Here is a 20,907-nt window from a genome sequence, read left to right on the forward strand (position 1 = left end):
TGTAGTAAGCAAATTGGAAAGTTAACAGATTGTTATTACTTATTGACGAAGGAAATTAAGTACAAAATATGAATGTATCCTTCAGTTATAAAAGCAATGAAGAACCTAGAGCTGAGAGTACTCTGTATGACTGGACTCCTTTGGGAATGAAATTGGATGAGAAGCAGATCAAGTTTACCCGGAGCAATTTCTACTTGTCTAACTTGACCAACAGTCCTCATCAGACTAGGGCAGCATCTATGGAGGACATGGATGGGCAACATTTCAGGTTGAGACCTTCAGGCCCGATACGTTGTCTATCCAGGTCCAGCACATATGCTGCCTGACCCCACTGAGTTACTCCAGCACTTTATTTCACTCAAGATTTCAGCATCTGAAGTTTCTCATTTCTCCATTATCTCTGCTTCTTCAACAGACTTGTATCCACTCGAGTTCAAGGAGTTAGAGGCATTGCAGTTGAAACGTGCATGCTCCTGGGAGATTTTGAATAGATGAAACATGGGGAAAATATTCCTTGTGGGAGAATCTAGATCTAGCAATCACTATTTTAAAAGAAGGGTTGCCCAATTAAGACTGATGAGAGAATGTGTTCTGAAGGTCATAAGTTTTGAACCTCTTCCTCAGAAGAGATCATGAAGCATAGTTTTTGAATATTTGAGGTAGCTGTGAATAGATACCTGATTAAGCAAAGGATGAACACATACCAGCAGTAGGCAAGAATGCAGACTTGTGAATACAATCAGTCTAGTCCCTCAGTTATACAATGGCAGACCAAGCTTGAGAGGCCAAGTGGCATACTTCTGCACTTAAAGATTTCTAAAGCTCTTTTCAAAAGATGCTATACAAATTCCAAATATTGGTTTAACCCAGTGGAGTTGTGTTCAATCAGGCCCAATCAGTTCCTTCCATTATGGACCTTATCCCCATTATTCAATAATTCACCATAATATTCACCATAATTAGCCACAGCTGTGTCACTGGATGTCAGTCAGTGATGTGACCAAAATTAATGACCACTCCCTCGCGAACTACCAATTTGATCTTCAAATCAACATGGGTTGGATGGTTTAAAGTACATACTGATCATCAACCAGAAACATTGGATTGTTAATACAAATACTGAAAGGCCAGTCAAGACAAAGCAATAATCACATCAAGTGAAGGAATAGCAAAATAGGTACCAGTCTGAATAGTTTTTTTTTAAACAAGCGTATTAGTTCCCTCCCGTGAGATGAAAAGGTTGACTAATGAGAAAAAGTTAAAACAGATTCAACCTACACCTATTGGAGTTAAAAACTGAGAAATTATTATTGAAAAAGTCTGAAGAGGCTTGACAAATCACATGCCAGTTGTGGTGGAAATAATAATTGGGGATATAAATTGAGAAGGAATCATCCACTGAAGACAAAACAGGAGAAATGCTTATCTTCAAGATAATGAATCTCTGGATTCTCTATCCTACACAGCCTCAAAGATTGAATAACAAAATCGATTCAGGTGAAGCTAGAGATTTTTTAATGTACAATGGATTGAGAGTTTTAGAGCAGAGGTAGGAAAATAGAACTAAGTCCAGGATCACCGGCTCGCACCTGCAATGGCTGTCCCTTTGTTGCTTGTTTGTATGTGTTAAATGTATGTTCTTAGTGTTCTTTAGCTTGTTTTATGTGGGGGGTGGGGGAAGTTGGGGGAAACTTTTTCTAATCCCTTACCTCGACGGAGATACGATTTTTTTCCGTATCGTATCTCCGTCCGCACTGCAGCCTAACATCGAGGAGTTGCCGCCCTTTGCTGGAGAGACAGACTTTGAGAGCTCCACCGCGGGAGTCTGCGAGACTTTAACATCACGGAGAACGTGATCTCTAGTTAGAGACCGAACTTCGGGAACTCCAAGCCACAGGAGCTTCGACCGCCCCAACGCTGTGGGGGGGGGCTTTAACCGCTCAGACGCGGGGGGGGGGGCTTCCACCACCGGCTGCGGGAGCTTCAATCGCCCCGACTGTGGATGGTTCGACTGCGGGAGAATAGAAGAGGAAGCAGATTGGACTTTATTGTCTTCCATCAGTGAGGAACGTGGGGAATCCATTGTAGTGGGTGTTTATGTTAACTTTTATGTTGTTGTGTGTCTTGTTGCTTTTTGTTTAGTAATTTGAATTTCGCTGTACCTTAATTGGTACATGTGACAATAAACTGACCTTGAAAGCTTGAAGATTGGATAATGATCTTATTGAATTGCAAAGCAAGGTTGCAACAATATAGTTTACTCTGGCTCCAATTTCTTAAACTTAATAAATCAAAGTGTAGATTCCCTTACAGCCTCTTCTCTCTTCCAGACATGTTTCTCCATTCGAATGAATGTGCTCACTTTACTTGGTATATTTTGGTCCAGAAATAGTAAGCAGATCTCCATGAAGTGTTAAGAACTGCCCAAGTTAACGCGGTCCATGAAAAGCCAACATCAGGTGTAATCAGGAAATTCCCAGGCAGGTGTAGGGAATTTCAGGATTTTTGCATATTTTGAGCCAAGTGATAATCTCCATAAGATTAATGCTTATTCTTAAAAATGTAAAACTCAAAAGTTCCAGAAGTCAGTCAGTCTCAAAATTAGGAGTAATGCATTAAAAACAATAGCCTTTCCACTTTCACCTCTGATCAACTGCAATGTTACTGTTTGATGAAGAACAGTATTAATTTGAAGATAATGATTGACACAAATAGAGGAAATTGATCAGAATAAGAGCAGCCAACATCTATTCTAACCCAAAAGAAATTACACTTATCCTCGACTCAGGAGTTGTACGTACCTGGAATCTTCAGATTCAGGTCACAGGTGCTGCCCACAGTTGCTATGGAGGGTGCATGGCGCCTTCTTGTGATGCTCTCCTTAATTCTCCCTTCACCAGTCATCTTCACAGTAAAAGGACTTCCTGCAATAAATGTCATATGATAATTTGTAGTAAGTTAAATATCAAGTCCTGCAGTTACCGAGTAACCTGCTGGATGCAAATCATGTCAGAGTGAATCACAGTGGAAGCTTCTGTTGAAATCTAAATGTTATTCAAATCATTGCCATGCCTTTGCAACATGAAGGAGCTTTCACTTTGTAGTTACCTGGCACATGACGATCAGCAAATTTAATGTTGATAATGTAGTTGCCTGGCTCAGTTGGGCAGTAAGTCACTTTGCAAGTTCCATCCTCCTGATCCTCACAATTTATGTCAACTTTGCTGGGACCTTCAATGGACAGACCAAGTCCTCCATAACCTGGGAAATCAGTGCAAAACGGTACATTAAGAACAAAGGATTGCCTGCCCTCATGTTAGATGCATCTCTTTTATTGATCTTTAAATTTACAAATGTCCTCCAATACCCATTTGGTCATTTAGTTATCCATCCCAAAGATCTACATAAATCACCTCCGGTTTGGAGATTGGTTACAATTTTCACTCGTGGCCTGAGCAAATTTGCCTCCACACACAGGAGAATTTGCCTATTCAATTGCCAATTGAAACGAGGCACCTCCTGAGTCGTGAAATGGTCCTCAAGGGAACTGACCCTTACCTGCACCCCTTGTGTCCACGATGAACTCCGACACTTCAAATGTTCGACCCTCCGCCAGTCCTTTCCCAGAAACTTTCACCTTGGAGGCATTGCCAATCTCAGAGGCCCCCACCATGATCTTGAAAGGGCTGTTTGTAACATGACGGTTATTTTTCTTCACACTCACCACATGTTCTCCCACTTCCTTTGGGGTGAATGAAATACCTGTTGAACAGAAGTGAAATGGGGATGAAGTTGTTCAGAAATTGAAGGAGGCAAGAAATACCAATGGACAGAACATCTGATCTGTTACAGCCAGAAACACCAAAACACAATAAGTTTCTCAAAGACTAATCAACTCACTGGACAGACTCCTATTTATCACCATCCTTATCTGGGAAAATTCACCTCCCACCACCATGGGATGATCCCCTTCCCTAATTGTAGACTTCTTCCCCACTGCTCATATTCTTTTGCACTACAATCTTGCACAATTATACTGTTTGGCCCTAGTCATTGTATTTACTTTTATAAATCATTATTGCAAGAATACTGTTTAGTGAACTTCACATGAACAAGGAATTTCATTCCATTTGTGTACATGACAATTAACTAATCAGATCTAATTTTACACCCTCGCAACTTTTTCTTACACAATCCAAATCTTATGTTTAGTCTAGAATTGATCTTCTCTAGCTGGAAAGGATCTATTTTTATTTATTCTGCCAAAGGTCTTCAATCACATTGTTTCTCACCAATGTTGAATTTGAGAGAATTAGCTCACATTCTGATTTTTGTTCAATTAAAGGAATCAGAGGAGATCATTCACTTTCAAGCTTACTATACCACTTATTGAGACAAGACTGGCCTCGTGCTCCATTTTAGAGACTTGAAAACATTATCCAACAAAAAACCATGTTTATCTCAGGACTTAAAATTTTTACTAAATCCCATCAGTCAATCTTTTGTGGAAGATTCACAAATGCCACTGAATACAAAAATGCTTCTGGATATTATTTCTCATAGTCAAAGCTCCAATTTGAATCATCTTTGTTCTGAAAAGTCAGATAAATGGAACCTATCAAATACTTCAGTTCGGACAGTTCTTAAACCTTTTACATAGGACATAAGCTTGGTTTTAGTTGTCTTCAGGGCCAATGTATCACCTTGGTATAACCATGCTGAATCTCCAAAATATAGTCTTGGATATAGTTATACAGCACAGAAACAGGCCCTTCAGCCCAACACGTCCACGCTGACCAAGGTACCCCATCTAAGCTATGCCTACATTTGGCCCATATCCTTCTAAACCTTTGCTATACATATTTGTCTAACCGTCTTTTAATTGTTGTTATAGTATCTGCCTCAACTACCACCTCTGGAAATTCCATGTACCCAACATCCCGAGTACAAAAAGTTCTTGATACCCCTCCTCTGGGTAAAAGACTGCATTAACCCTACCTATTCCCATCATGATTTTATGCACCTCTACAACATCATGCCTCAGCCTCCTGCATCCACCCAAAATGGAATCCACACTTTCTCAAATGGATTACTGGTTAATAAAATGAAATTAAAAACAACAAAATACCTCCCCCTTTAATAAATGTCTAACAAAAGCCAGTGTCTAATCAATATACCCACTTGCCCAGTTAACTTCTAGTTGTAATCACCATTCGCATCTGCGTCTTACCAATGTGCCTGTTGGGCAGCCTCTTCAGTAAGCAGGGCTCCTCATTACCCGACGGGCCTTTGATGCTGGCATTGAGTAGGCTGAGATCTGTCTCTGTAATCTTCAATGAGACTTCAGTCGATGTGCCAACGTTGAGTTGCGAGGTTCTCATTGAGTCATCACCTGCACAAAATGCTTTCATCAACATGATTGGTTCTCAATGATGGCAATCATTCCCAGTACCCTTGCAATTACCTCTCCTTCTCCAACCTAGATGATTGTTGGACTGGCTGGAGTTCTAAAAGTAGAATATGAAAGAGCGGGGCCTTCATGGTCCACTTCAATACTGTTCAACCAGCATTGGCACAGGTAACAAATGGATTATAAACCCCTTCGTATCACAGACTTAGAGGTTGTTGGACCATCCCAATTGGCAACATCAATAAATACAACACAGAATAGATACAGATCACTCCTTACATCCACTCTCTCACAACATGGACCACAGTGGATCTGCTGAAACACCTCCAACTTCCTTAGAAAGCTTAAGAGGTTCAGCATGTCCCAACTTCTACAGATTCGCCATAGACAGCATTTTAATCGGGATGCATCACCGCATGGTTTGGGAATAGCTCCATCCAAGACCAACAGAGGTTGCAGAGAATTGTGGACACAGCCCAGACTATCACACAAACCAACCTCCCTTCCATTGACTCAATTTATACTTCATGCTGCCTCGGCAAGGCCATTAGAATAATTAAGGCTGAGTCGTACCCTGGCCACTCCCTCTTCTCCCCTCTCTCATAGGGCAAAAAGGTATAGAAGTATGAAAACGCACACTTCCAGATTCAGGGACCGTTTTTTCCCAGGCTATCAAGCAACTGAACCATCCTACCACAACTAGAGAGCAGTCTGAACTACTATTTACCTCATTGGTGACCCTCCAACTATCTTTGATCGGTCTTTACTGGCTTTATCTTGCAGTAAACGTTATTCACATTATTCCCTTTTATCATGTATCTGTACACTGAGGATATCTCAATTGTAATCATGTATTGTCTTTTCGCTGTCTGGTTAGCACACACCAAAAGCTGTTCACTGTACCGTATCTTACAGTACACGTGACAATAAACTAAACTCAAATTTAAGTATATGAGTTGATGTTCACATGTCTGTGTTAACTATGGCATCAGAAATTGCTGAACAGAGACCCAACACTAAACTCAAACTCAAAGAAAAACTCCCAGTGCTTGCTCTTCCTGTCAATGCTATCAACAGGAGCGTTATTCACCTTATTAGCACCAACTAACCCACACTAGAACAAACCCCTTTTTTCTAGATCTGGTGCACTGGTTGTGAATTCTGATTAATTAACATGTTCTGAAAAAGATCTCAAGTTACAATGCACAGTGTCTACTAAACCCTACAAATTTATGGATTACGTCTCTCTACAAAAATTGATTCTTCAGTCACAAGATATCAGGGTGAATGCTTTAAAACAAAACAAAGGCAAAGAACCACAAGAATGCTAAGTTACCAGTGATCTTGGCAGTGAAGGGACTCCCTGCAATGTGTTTGTCATCAAATCGAACAATAATGTTGTAATCTCCAGGGGCAGTGGGCAGGTAGGACACCGTACAGGTCCCATCCTTGTTGTCTTTGCATGTGATTTCAGCTTTAGAGGGACCTTCCACGGCAAGTGACAGGCCACCTAGTGAGAGAGAAAGACTATGTTTTTACTATCTGTTGCACGACTGTAAGAAACACGACTCCCACTCTTCCAATCACTCCCCCCACCCAATTCTCATTCCATTGTTCTTCTATCCTTCTCATTTACCAAGTTACCTTCTGTCCACATACATCTTCCCAGTATTTCCCCTTCAGCAATCCACAACCCAGTTCTGTGCATGGACAATAGACAAAATGCTGGAGTAACTCAGCGGGACCAGCATCTCTGGAGAAAAGGAATGGGTGACATTTCTGGTCAAGCTCTTCCTCAGAAGGTGAGGTACTCCATCATTTTGTGTCTATCTTTGGTGTAAACCAGCATCTGCAGTTCTTTCTTACCAATTCTTTGCATGGTTTTCCTAGTCAAATATTTTTTCACCCCAGCCCGGATCCTACACTTTTCTTATGAAGGATTTCGGACCGGAAATGTGAACCTTTTGTCTTTCTACAAATACTGCCTAACTTGCTGAGTTTTTCCAGCATAGTTTTTAAATTAAACATTTCTTCCTTGCTCAGTTCTTGCTTTCTTCCAATCCTTCAGGTCTTTTCTCCCATTGCAGGCTTCACACTCAATGCAAGGGTAGTGTAATTAATACCCATTGCCAACTTCAGGGATTCACACATACCTTCTCCTGCATCCTTGGTGACAATGGTGAATGTGGCTGGCTTGTTCACCATCCCATGGCTCAAACCAGGTCCAAAAGCAGTTACATGACCACTGTTAATGGCATCCACATAGAACTGCAACGGGCTACCTACAGCAGAATAAATAAAGGGATCAGTAAAGGTCATTCTTCCCTCTGGATGCTGCAGTTGATACAAATCACCCAATCAATTTGATGTTTGTATCAGTACCTCCCTCGGGACATTGTTTCCTAATGGGGTCTCCTCTTGTTGTTTTGGAATGTACATGGGTCTCCATATCCTGGATATTGGCACTGGGGCCAACAGGTTACTGCCTCCACACCCACTCATCAGAATACAGTAAAAGATCAGTGCTCAATCGGAATGGCGCACTGGTCACTAGTCAGGGCATGGCAGACTTAAGGCTGCCACACTACTGTGATCCAACTTCACATAACCATTCCGAACATAACAAGAAGACAAGTCTACTGTCACCCTGGAAGGAACAGCATCAATCAGAGGCAGCAAGAAGCTCACAGGTCCTGTGCTAATATGGCGATAGGTCAGGCAGCAAGTTCCAGCCACATACCTGGGATGTGATTCCCATCATACTTGATGTCCATCTCATGCAGACCCTTCTCGATGGGAGCATATTTCACCGTGACAGTCCCATCCTTGTTGTCAGTTATGTTTGGACGGCCAGTTTTACCAGATGGCATCCGGACTTCGCCTGAGACACAAGAATATTTCAGAACAAAGACGTACAGGTATGTAGATTAAATGGCTTGGTAAATGTAAAAATTGTCCCCAGTGGGTATAGGATAGTGTTAATGTGTGGGGATCGCTAGTCGGCGCGGACCCGGTGGGCCAAAAGGGAGCAAGGAGCAAGACTATTCTTAAACAAGGAGCAAGACTATTGTGCTGCAACACAGTGCTAGTGCGAAGAATACATCACATAAGGAAGATTTTAAAACTTACCTGTGATTTCTCCCTTCTGCACAGTGAAGGGAATGACCAGGTTGAATGGCCGGAGACCATGTTCCATAACATCAACCGGGACAACAGATTCCTCCGTGGCCTGCAAAATGACCAAAACCATAGCTACAGCTTAAATACCAGCAAGAGAGCAAGAAGAAGAGCAAACCAGAAGATTTGCAACAGGCTATTATCAGGGCATTTCATTAAGTATCTGGATTAACTCTGGGTCAGTTCAGCAGAGTGAGGATCTATACAAGAATGATCGAGTCAGCTGGAAATAGGGCTAAACTAGGAGGAGTAGTGTGACTAAAGGCAAATTGCACTGGGATCAGGTAACATTCCTGTCATTGGAGAACTAAAGTTCTGCAGTTGACCAGCTTTTGTCCATTTGTTGTGCTTAAAGCTGGACCCTCTGTTATAAGCTACTGGATTGGTTGAATGGTTGAATTTCTGGCCACTATTCCTACCCATTGATTATCTGCTTGCCAATCAACACAGGAACACCCATGAGGTGATTGGATTCACTCATCCCTTTTTACTTCAGCTCTGGTCATGTGACTGGTCATCCAACCTCGAAAATACACTTCTCCCCACCCAAAACGTAAAGCAAGGAGGAAAGTAGCCATGGGACAGGGAGACAGGGATTTAACATTTGCGGTCCTTTATTTAATGTCCCATCTCTGCTCAGAGTTTCTGGGGACTAACTCTAGAGGCTCCGGAGCTGACTAGCCATCTCAGTGCTCGTTTGGGGAATGTAAACTGATTCTTGTGATTATAAATCTACTAATCACTACAAAATGGCCAAACAAAACAACAAACTGAACAGAACAAACTGAACCTTGGTAAATCTGTACATTGACTTTTAAACTACCCCAGAGAAAAAATGAAGAGCAGATACTGTGACAGATTTAAAGAGCTGATGGAGGGGCCTCCAAGTCCCTCTGGATCAAATTAATCCCACATGCAGAAAGGCATCATCTCCTTCTTTCATACAATGGTGGTAGATTTATGTTTATTAAATTATTTCGGCTGAGCGTCCTGATCACATGCAGTCAGCCAAGTATGGAAACATGACCAAACTTCATTCAAGAGAATTCTCCTTTTGGTCACAATGTCCAAAAATCATGTAGAGATTCACCAGGAGCTTGACTTAATCTACTATGACCTTTGTAATAGTAGGAAGAGAATCAGCTATCGAAAAGTCCAACAGAAGCATTGATGCATACAGAAGAGACAAGACAGGCCTCCATCCAGTCTGTGGTTAGAGACCAGTAGGTTCAAGATGCAGCGAGAGATTGAAGAATGACAGACTATGAGCGCGAGAACAAGCCGAATGCAATAAAATGACAAATTGACCAAAAACAGGACAGAAGGAATAAAAGATTAGAGATGCATCATGGAAACTGAAAAATAGGTTGAGGCGAGAGAAGGAGAGTATGGAAGTCCTGCTTGAAGAGAGTAAGTTGGTGGTTAAATCTTATACCCAGTGTGGTGGATAGCCAGCACGGCAAGGCACATAGGGCTGGTGTAGCTGCAGGGTATCGCAGGGCTCCTCAATGATGGGGATGGCATCACAGGCCTATGATTGGAGCAAGCTAAAAGTTAAACAAGTCCAACACACAACTCCCAAAACTTGCATCCGAAAAGTTTTAAAACAAAGGGAGAAGCACAGTGACAATGGGACAAGCGAATGGAGATGGTTTGGCGATGGTAACTGCAGTCCCATAAGCCAGTATTCCTCTGAACACCTCTTTCCATTGTGATATTTCAGGCGACATTAGTTTGTAATGGTCTGGGAAGTTCTGGCCAGAGTTGGGGATGGGGACAATGACGTGGGCACCCATTCAACTGGACTCAGAACATGGAGGTGCAGAGAGACATGGGTCAGGACAGAGACCATACATCACAAACGACTTGTTCTCCACACAAGTTAGATCTTTTCCCCATGTTCCTCAAGTTCTTTATTTTTTTAATCACATTCTAAACATGGAGTCCAGTTATTGGAAACATGGCTTCACAGACTAATATTCTGATTGAATTGAAGGGATTTTGTATTGCATGGATGCAGAATCACTAAGTCACTGCAGATAAAAGTCACCACAAAAGGTTGATGGAATAGTCACTTGCTACCTCATATAAACTTTGACACTAAACAGCATATTACATCACCATATTACATCAGAACTAATCAGAGTGATGGTCAGACCAGAGCAGCAAATCCAAACCAGTCCGGACACAATACTTAAGAAAGTGTTTACATTGGTTTGGAGCCGTTTTACAGATTGTAGTCTCTCAAATATAGGTGATTAAAGTGTTAATCATTATTAGGTGTGCAAGTGGATTGAAGGGTTTGGTTGGATAGATTACAAGAAACTATTCCATCTGATGGCAGTCTAGAACAATGAACATTAAAGTTAGAGCAAGATTGCAACCCCTCCCCATTCTCCCCCCATATCCCAAATCTTCCCTCATACACTGCTAACCACTTTTGATTCAAAACTCTTTCATACGTAGAACAGAACTCAATTCCCACTCGGGCTTCCCCACTTGCAACAGTTTCCCTTATTTTCACCGTAAAAGTTATTCATTACATTTTGAAAACGGGAGCGAGGCTAATAGTGAGCCTTTTAAGAAGGGCTACGAGGGCAAACCTGAGAGCCTAACTTCAGTGATGGGAAACCATACAAAATGTTGGTGAACCACACTTGGAGTAAAATGTGCAGTTGGAATTCTTATCAAGCTGGAAAGAATTCTGAAAAGATTCACAAGGATGTAACCACGACTGGAAGGTTTGAATCATAAGGAGATACTGGATAGGCTGGGACTTTTTTTTTAAATCTTGGAAAGTAGGGGACCCAAGGGGCTACTTTTACCACAAATTGGTGGGTATGTGGAGTGAACTTTGAAAAGGAAATGGTCGAAACAGGTACAATGATTGCATGCTAAACAACTCTGACACTAAGATTCCCGTTTTAGATGGACGTCCAGGAATTCAAAACTTTCACCACGGGGAACTTTTTTGAATCAGACATAACATTTTAGACATAATAATGATCCTTCTAAAACAAGGTCATACAATTTGAAGAAAGATAGTACAAAAACTAGTTTGGCACACGGTTGCAGGATTTACCCAAGATGTTCACTTATTTCAGGTCTGTGACATTTCCTGTATCCTGGCAACTTTCCCTTTCATTCCCCTCAAGTCTCAGTTCAATTCCTTTTAAGGTTACTGAATTTGCTTCCACCAATCTTTGTAAAGCAAATTGTACACCACAATAACTCTGAAATACAATTATTCTTTCTCCCCTTGGAACCTTTGCCTAATGACCCAATATATGGATGCTCTGGTTTTGAAGCTCCCTGCATTGGAAACAATTTTTAAAACTTACTCCGCTGCAAATGATATTGAGAAAGGTTTGAACACATCTACCAAACTTTCCACAAACCTCCGCTGCTCAGAGTGCTTCAGCTGATGTAATAGCTTCTTACAGCTGATGTTCCCCCATCCCTGATCTCTCCATCCCTGCCTGCAAATACTTAATTTTATTCGTTTTAAATGGCGTACAAAACCTTCCTGAAGTTTGGAATCGACCCCCAGATCAATTAGGTCCCAAACATTGATTTATAAAAAGGTTTAGTGCAAGACCCTTGCTTTTAAACTTGTTGCCAGTACTTATAATATAAATGGGACTCTTTAATTTAATGGTTTTCCAAACTTTAAGAATTAAGTATTTGCAGACATAGGCAAATGCACTTCTGGGTCCTGTTAAAAGTGCCACCATAAATAACAGGTTATGTCCATCATTTAATTATTATGATGTTGAATACCAATAGCATGATCTCGTGATGCTAACTAGTTGGCATTACTTACCACCACATGGAACGGGCTGTTGGGTATAAGTTCCCCACCAAAGCGGATGGTAATAATGTATTTGCCAGGTTCCGGTGCTGTGTAATAAATGTCAAATGTTCCATCTTGATTCTCAACCACATCAACATCCAGCTCAGCTCCATCAGGGGTCGACACCTTGCATGTGACCTTCCCTTTGCCAGCTGCCTTGGCATCCACTGTTATGACCGTCTCCTCGCCAATCTGGATGGTTGGACCAAGTCCTGCCCCTGGAAATGGATTAGGTGTCACGGTTAATGTGTGGTGCGATTCAGACTAGGTTTTAGACGCGATGAAAGTTACAGAAACGGTACTTTTGTGGAGTGGGACTCCATCATCAGTCAGGACCCACAGAGTCAGCAAGGAGCATGAGAACACTCTGCAGACCGGATTGACAGCAGCACCAGGAGCAGTTCCATCTCCCAACACAATGCTTAAAATAAAACTAGAATCAACTCACTGAAGGGCTGGAACAGCAAGAGAGATGGTGACAGGGTGGGGGTGAAGGACAGCAGGTGGGCCAGTAGATGGAGGTCAAACAGAAACAAATATTTTAAGTTCAGTTACATTTGGCTTGTCACCACAACCAAGGCAGCCACTTGGGTTACAATGAGCATTTGGGTGAAGTGGGTGGGGGGAGCGCAGGGGAGATACAAGAAACAAAATTCAGCCAGAGTTCAGAATCCAGCTACAATGTACTGTGAACTCTGGTTAGATGGGAACTCAGCAGGGCTCCAGCTCACTAACCAGTGAGCCCCTGGAGAGGTGGGTGGTGAAGTTTGGAATTTCCTGGTTCAGAGAAGCTCAAGAACTGAGCAGTTTGGAGAATGGTCACTCACCTAGTCCATGGCCGCCGATGGACACTGTGGGGGAAGAGCAGCCAGTTAGAAACTGTCACCCATAAACTCAAAACACAGATTAATTGACGTTTGCAAGAAACACAAGACACGACAGGCAAGAGAGGTTGAAATAAATCTCTGTATTCATGTAGCATCAGTTCATGAAGCTGCAGGGACAGACTAGCACCCACAAACCACAGGGACCCGAGAGCTGCTCCCACCCAAGACACCAACATTACCCCATGGCTGGGACCCACAAACCATAACACCACCACTACTGTAATTCCATTGGTAGACAAACATTTGGGATTTAAAAGATATTCCTGGGGATCCATGGTATTCATGGTGTTTATTATCCAGGATGACCGCTGTCTCTGTTAGTAAGGGAATCCCTGGGACATGAGTAACCAAGGAATCAACACAACACCATTGCCCAGATGGCAGTCCCAGGACCTCTGCCACATCTCCATTACAAAACCCCCAGTTTCCAGGGATCCAACTTAATTTCCCTTCTCAATTTCCAATGGAACTGATTGTATGATCAGAGTTGCTACCCTGTAAGAGTAGACTCCAGTGGCTTGGGGGAAGTTGGACCTTTATTTATTTCAACTTCTCCTTGTTTAGACACATGGATGGACATAACCATTGACTGTACCTGTTACCAGACATTTGCTGGCATCTCCAATTGGAATGGCATGGATTCGATATGGTGAATAGGGGATTTCATCGCCTCCATACTTGATAGTGATGGTGTAATGTCCAGTCATATCAGGGACGTAGAACACCGTGTACGTCCCATCTCCGTTATCACGGATGTTTGCCTTCTTTGGTTTGCCCTCAGGATCCTGAATGGAACAAAATTATTAACATCAAACAGCACAGGACCTGGGCCATAGTAACCTCCACATAGACTGCCCGTACTTACACCCATGCACGCTAATAGGACATGGCCAAATGCCCTCAGCCAGCTAAAGTTGCCATTGGAATGCTTAAAGCAAGTCAAACAATCCTAACATTCCTTGCAGCAGAAGATCTTCATCTCTATATATGAACAACTGGTTTATAGGTTGAAATAAATATTTGGCCCAAGCACTTATGATACCATAAACAAAGTTTGGAGTACATAGACAGAAGATCATAGGTTGAAACTTCAGTTAAACAAACACTCAAGTATTTGTTCAGCAAGCACAAGGTGCACTATAGTTTAAAAATCGAGTTGTCCATTGAACTTCAAAACCTTGTCAAAGATCAGGAACAATGCAGCCACGCAACAATGGAACCCAAAGGAGATAGGCAGGTCACTCGATTTGTGCTGTTGCAAGAATGCAGAACCTCCTTTCAGATGTGATCACAGCTTGGAACTAGGCAGTCATTTGTACATCATTTAGTGGAATTCAAAATCAGTCAGTCTCATTCAAACAATCATAGATCATTAATGTATAAGAAAATAACTGCAGATGCTGGTACAAATCGATTTATTCACAAAATGCTGGAGTAACTCAGCAGTCTGGTTGTACTGCATATTAATAAAAATGTGTAGGAGATATGGTGCAGACTTACAATGATCTGGACAGTGAGCAGCCCTTCGCCAGCATCCCTGGCATCAATAGTGAACTCGACAGGGAGACTAGCTGGCACTCCAGAAGCATTGAGTCCTGGCCCACTTGCTCGCACCTTGCTGGCATCATGAGTTGGCTGAACCTTGATCTTGAAGGGACTGGGAAATTAAAATAAAAGAGTGGGTTTTAATACAAATGCCAGCGTGGCTTTTTTCAGGAACTTGGAAAAGGGTTGTCAAGGACCGTGCAGATAATGTGCACATAAACTTTTGAAAAAAAATGTGCTTGATAAAGCAACACACACAAACATGCAAATGAGCTGTAGAACAAGGATCTGGGGGAACAGCAACAACCCTGATTAATACCATGAAACTAATTGAAGCACTGGAGTTCATTTCTAAAGGGAGAGAATTGAAAATCAGGTATTAAGATTTATATACATTCTTAGGATGGGCATACTTGAGAATTGTCCTGGTGGCCTCTATAGAGAAGGAGCATAGAGTTATTAAAACAAGGGAACTGCAGGGTAAAGAATGGGATACACAAAATAAGACCAGATTTTCCTTTGGGTCTGCCTTAAATCTATATCATCTGGTCTCTCAAAACACTTCAAAAATTTGGCATTAACTTTTTCCAGATTCTCCAGTAACATGCGGTCAGACGCTATAGCTCTTGCTCACCTGCGTGGAACCTCCTGGTCTGCATATTTAACGGAGACGGTGAAGGGACCATCTGTGGTTGGGGTGTAGTGAACAGCGTGTGTTCCATCTCCATTATCAATAACTTTTGTTGGCTCTGATACACCTGGATAGAACACAGAGTCAACATTCACCCAACAACCACAACCATTTCCACTTCTCCCAATTCCTCTCAGAACCCATCCTCCCCACCATTCCCTCTTCCTTTCCACCACCATCACTATTGAGCAATGCTCTCCCCATAGCAAACATACCTTTTCCCAGATAAAATGACTCCTCGCAGAGCGGCGAACCTCGCCCTCTCCATTCAGCTCGTCACACACCCACACATACCCCTCTCACAAAATTCCTCCTATCTTCCTCCCTCAAACTGCATTAGCAAGGCTTTAGGTTTTGCCACCTATCCTCACACCACCAACATCAGGCCAGCCAAGATTTACCTGTGGGCCTAAGGACCAGCACTTCGAGTGGTGCCAGCCCAGCTTTGCTGCAATCAACTGTAAACGTCTGGGGCACATGTGCACGGACTCCAGTGCCCAAGCCAGGACCTGAGCACTTCACTTTGCTGGGATCGACCAATTCCTTCACTGGCACACGGAAGGGACTTCCTATCAACACAAAACAAGCATCACACCTCGTCTTGATTTGCTCCAGCAATATACAAACAGTGTACAGGCTAATAGAAATGTGGAGACAATGACAGCTTCAGTTAACCCACAGTGCACAGTGGAGAGTTTGAAATAAAAGAGGCACACCCAGTTCATTCAAGAAGGCGGTCCGAATGTGGAAAAAGCAGCTTGGAGGGGCCTATATTTTCCAGAATTTAGATGATGGTCTCAGTGAAAACACTGGAGTATTCATTGGCAGCCATTGTGCTCAAGTTAAGGAGAACTTTCACATCCTCCCCCTCCCCAGCAAAATGACAAACTTGAGAATGCTCTATTCCCGACAGCTGTGGATACTGATTCAGAATGGATTTTTGCACTGAAGGAATTGAGGATATGAGAATAAATCAGAAAAGGGGAATAGTTATGGACATTTAGCAATGAACACTGAATGGTAGAACAATTTGAAAGGGCTACATGGCCTCTCATTGCCCTTATTTTACACATTTTTTAATCTTATGATTTTGCTGCAGATGAGGCACATGGAGCAGGCAATGTTAGAAGACTAGAGCAGAGCTCTGATCCTCACTGGCCTTGGACTCTGCTTCCAATACATCAGTTGCTGAACTGCTTCCGATTATCACTGGGACAAGGTATCCCTCGATGCAAGGCTGGGCAAACTGCTCACCTGGAATCGGGTGCCCCCCAAATGTTATGTTGACGTCGTAGTCTCCAGGAGTGAAGGGGATGTACTCAACGCTGCAACTGCCATCTTTGTTGTCCTTGCAGGACATTTTCGCCTCAGAGGGGCCCTCGATGGCCAGTCCCAGGCCTCCAGTGCCTGCACCCCTGAGCAGAGAGTGGAGGGAGGGGATAAAGGAGAGAGAGAGAAAGAGAGAATGAAAGGAGGAGAAAAAAAAAGTAGAGAGGGAGAGAGTCAGGCCAAGTTAAAGTTAAAGATCAGTATAGCTCAGGTTACAGGTTCAGATGTAATGTCCAAAATCAGTAAACCAATTCATGGCATTTTGTTTGTTTCCACCACCTCACAACCATCCCAAACAAGCTTCGACTTTTGGCTCTGTTGGGAAGGTGCATCCTTAGAAATAGACACAAAATGCTGGAGTAATTCAGCAGGTCAAGCAGCATCTCTGGAGAGAAGGAATGGGTGACGTTTTGTGTCAAGACCCTTCAGACTGATCCTTAGAAATGATCAGTATCACAAGGGAAGAGAACAGTGTTGCTCCAACCCACAGAGGGCAATTTGGATCAGCAAAAGGAAGGTAGGGTCACTTACTCCCTTCTAAAGGGAGATGTATAAAGAGGGTTAATGCTTGTTGGGATTGGTGCAGATGGAATGTCATCAGGACATTGTGTCCTCGTGACATAAGATCCAAGAATAGTCAATGAAAGCCAGAGCCAGGGGGCATGGGGAAATGCGAACATGAGAAAATAATCCAAGGTGTCTTTCATTTCTACGAGAGATAATAGGAAAAGCTCCTTTTGGATATTCAATGGTTAGAGATGCCCACAAGAAGGGAGAGTCCACGTGGACAATGGAAGCAATTAAACATATCCCTGTGAAGACCCAACTTTTATCCACCATTTAAGGTTGCACCTCACCTGGTTTCCACTGTGAACCTGTTGGGTTTGTTCACCAGACCTCCTTCCAGACCTGGTCCATACGCCCGGACACGGCTAGGGTCACAGCCCTCAGTGACTCCAACTCGGAATGGACATTTGGGGATCAGGACATCATCATAGAACACTTCAATCATATGCATTCCTGAAAGAGACAAAATCATTAAGCTATAACAATATGCCCTCTCAGCAGGCCGTCAACAAAATGCTTCCTATCTCAAAACTGCCCAGAAACCAACATCTCTTTCCCTAATACACCCTGGATTGTACATGTTAAAATATACCACAAAGGGGCCTCTTGCTCACACCAAAGGAATGTATGATCCGCGGAAGCTTCGGCAACGATCACTGCTGCAACAAAAGCTAAGAGCCCGTCAACAGACAGGGGAATATGAACCCATGGAAGGACTGTTCCATGTTAAGCCATGATCACATCTAGGCAAAACATCTCCTCAACATTTCTCAAGGCCTTTGCTTTCAAAGTTAAAAAGAGATCCCTCATCTTCACTTGGAAGAGAGCAGGGAATCTTGCAACACAAGGGAGAAATTAGCAATCAAAATATGAAACAACAAATGTAGGAGGCAGGGATCAGTCCCCAGTATGGATTTTGCCTGGATGACAGACTGGGTAATCTTTTCAGCAAGTCCATTAACTTTCACCACAAATGCCCCACATCTCTACAAGTCTGCAAAAGGCTGGTTGGGTTACTTCACCAGAAATGGAACTCTGAATGACTGGGAAACGACAGGACTGTTCAAGAAAATAGGCAACATGTAAAACTTCAAACACCATGCATCACTCACCATCTTCATAGGCTGTGTACTCCACAAGGTAGGTGCCATCAACATTGTCTTTGATGTAACTGTCAGTCATGGCTCCAGAAGGATTAACTATACGAATCTTGATGTGGTTTCCACCAGTCTTGTTGACAGATCGACAGTCCACAGTAAATTCCGTGGTGACCTCCCGGAGTACCCCTAAAAATGAGAGTTAAAATGGGATGAGATCTTCTTTATCCCCACCACAGCAGTGATCCTGCTCCGATCATTTCCATGACAAGTCTTCAACACCTACTAACAATCCCAACATCCCCTCCACACCCACAAATTCCTTGATTTCAGTGAAGGAATCCCCCACGGAGGACAGCTCCCCACCAGAGGACTCTCCCGACTCAGAGACCAGCTCCCCATCTGGACCTCGTCCCCCACCCCCACCCCACCCAGCCGCTGGCAAATTTTTAAATCAGTAAAATGAAAACAATTCTGCAAACAATTTAATTGCCTGTTTATTCCAACACTTTGTCTCAAAGATAGCATTCTCCCAAAGCTAGCTTCTACTGCAGGATCCACACATAGCAACAGTAAGTGCGGGTGCAGATTATTGTCTTACCACGAGGCTCCACTCCTGGTCCAAACACCTTCACTCCTGCTGTGTCAATAGCTGGATCGACCCTGACACGAGCTGGGAACTTGGGTACGGCATGGCCACCGTACTTGATGGTAATGGTGTACATCCCATGGAATGGTGGGATATAGGTGATGGTATAGGTCCCATCGCTGTTATTCTGAATGTGAACCTCCGCCTTCACACCAGTCTCAGAGATGATCTCGATCGTCAGCTCAGCCTCCCCGGCCTTGGAACAATCCACAGTGAACGTTCCTGCCTCATCAACCTTGCCGCGCTCGAGCCCAGGTCCACTGGCAGTGACCTTGCTCGAGTCAAAGACAGGCTTGATGTCCGCCTTGAAGGGGGAGCCAGGAATATGGGCTTCAGCAAACAGGATGTTGACTGTGTATTCACCTGGCTCAGTTGGGAGGTACGAGACGGAGCAGGAGCCATCACCATTATCTTGGCACTCAATTTTAGCTTCACAAGGACCTTCCACAGTCAATCCAAGACCACCGGTGCCAGCACCCTTGGTATCAATGGCAAAGGGAGCTGCTTTTCCAACCACACCACCTTTGAGACCTGGCCCATAGGCCCGCACCTGAAATACAATCAAAATACCTCATTTAACTCCCTCAGACCCACGCAGTCATGTGTGGTTCATACAGAATGTCAAACTGCAATTGCTCTGACAGAACTATCATCTCTGGGAAGCTTTATTCACATATTGCACATGCTCAGGACACTCCAATATGTCTTTACCGTCAATCGAGTATTTTTGGCCGTAAGGTTAGAGTCATTTGGACTAGTGTGTGTGGTTCTCGTCACCGCTGCATTACAGGAATAACGTAGAGGCTTTGGAGAGGGTACAGAAGAGCATCACCAGGATGTGGCCTGGGCTACAGAATGTTAGTTATTAAGGACCATTTGAGCAATCATGCATCATATTAGCTGGAACAGAGGACGAGGACGAAAGTTTTAAAAGATCATTTGCAAGTCAGGTTTTTATAAAATGTATCTACACTATATACAGAGTGGTAGATGCTTGGAGCACACTGCCAGGGGTGGTGCTGGAACCACGTACAACAACAACATTTAAGAGGCAGGGATGTGAATGGGCAGCGGATGGAGGGATATAGACCATGTCCAGGCCAACAGGATTAGTTTAAATTGGCATCATGGTCAGCAGAGATGTGAAGGGTCTGTTCCTATGCCACACTGTTCTAAATGTTATGACAGAAGAAACTCATGTGTTGTAAATCAAGCTCTCACCAAGTGGAAAGTAATAATGATCTCTTTGTTTCTGTGATATAGACAGTGGACGAACAGGAAATTAGAGTCAACAAGGCTTGATAATTTCAGGGTTGGTGGGGTGGGAGCAGAAAACATTTTCAGTTCCACAACCACACAAGATATCCAACCCCTAGCCCTCAGTGTTAGACATAGCCCCTGCAATGCAGTGAGCCACTGCTGCATTGGTGTCCTCACCTTGGTGGGGTCAGGAGGCATGACTCCCTCCACAGTGAAGGGGCTTCCAGGAACTGGATGTCCATCATAGGCAACGTCCACCTTGTATGGTCCCTCCTCAGGCGGCATGTACTTGACCGAGTAAACATCGCTGGTAGGTCCTGTCTCTACCTTGCACGGGATGGGACGGCGGGATGGCGATGTGATCTTCACATCAACCTTCCCCTGTCCCCCTGCACCTCGAGTATTGACACTGAATTCCTGATCCTTCCCCACATCAACTTCT

The 20,907-nt window shown here is 43.3% G+C and overlaps 1 protein-coding gene across 2 annotated transcripts in view; it reads right to left on the reverse strand.

The window, feature by feature from the left end:
- flncb (filamin C, gamma b (actin binding protein 280)) overlaps window positions 1–20,907 on the reverse strand; it is a 64,256-nt gene that overhangs the window by 6,429 nt on the left and 36,920 nt on the right. The window contains exons 20-39 of one of the 2 annotated variants that reach the window (XM_078419637.1): window positions 20,643–20,905; window positions 19,158–19,755; window positions 18,572–18,745; window positions 17,750–17,912; window positions 16,818–16,978; window positions 15,965–16,132; window positions 15,507–15,630; window positions 14,828–14,984; window positions 13,923–14,112; window positions 13,268–13,291; window positions 12,411–12,658; window positions 10,023–10,118; window positions 8,540–8,639; window positions 8,151–8,291; window positions 7,564–7,692; window positions 6,747–6,920; window positions 5,231–5,392; window positions 3,559–3,762; window positions 3,109–3,261; window positions 2,802–2,924 (exon numbers count right to left, since the gene is read on the reverse strand). In XM_078419637.1, coding sequence (XP_078275763.1) covers window positions 2,802–2,924; window positions 3,109–3,261; window positions 3,559–3,762; window positions 5,231–5,392; window positions 6,747–6,920; window positions 7,564–7,692; window positions 8,151–8,291; window positions 8,540–8,639; window positions 10,023–10,118; window positions 12,411–12,658; window positions 13,268–13,291; window positions 13,923–14,112; window positions 14,828–14,984; window positions 15,507–15,630; window positions 15,965–16,132; window positions 16,818–16,978; window positions 17,750–17,912; window positions 18,572–18,745; window positions 19,158–19,755; window positions 20,643–20,905 — 3,552 coding nt within the window. The remainder of the gene's footprint in view (window positions 1–2,801; window positions 2,925–3,108; window positions 3,262–3,558; window positions 3,763–5,230; window positions 5,393–6,746; window positions 6,921–7,563; window positions 7,693–8,150; window positions 8,292–8,539; window positions 8,640–10,022; window positions 10,119–12,410; window positions 12,659–13,267; window positions 13,292–13,922; window positions 14,113–14,827; window positions 14,985–15,506; window positions 15,631–15,964; window positions 16,133–16,817; window positions 16,979–17,749; window positions 17,913–18,571; window positions 18,746–19,157; window positions 19,756–20,642; window positions 20,906–20,907) is intronic. The other variant, XM_078419638.1, reaches the window with a different exon arrangement.

Source organism: Rhinoraja longicauda, chromosome 23 (assembly GCF_053455715.1).
Source record: "Rhinoraja longicauda isolate Sanriku21f chromosome 23, sRhiLon1.1, whole genome shotgun sequence".
In the NCBI taxonomy this organism is placed as follows: domain Eukaryota; kingdom Metazoa; phylum Chordata; class Chondrichthyes; order Rajiformes; family Arhynchobatidae; genus Rhinoraja; species Rhinoraja longicauda.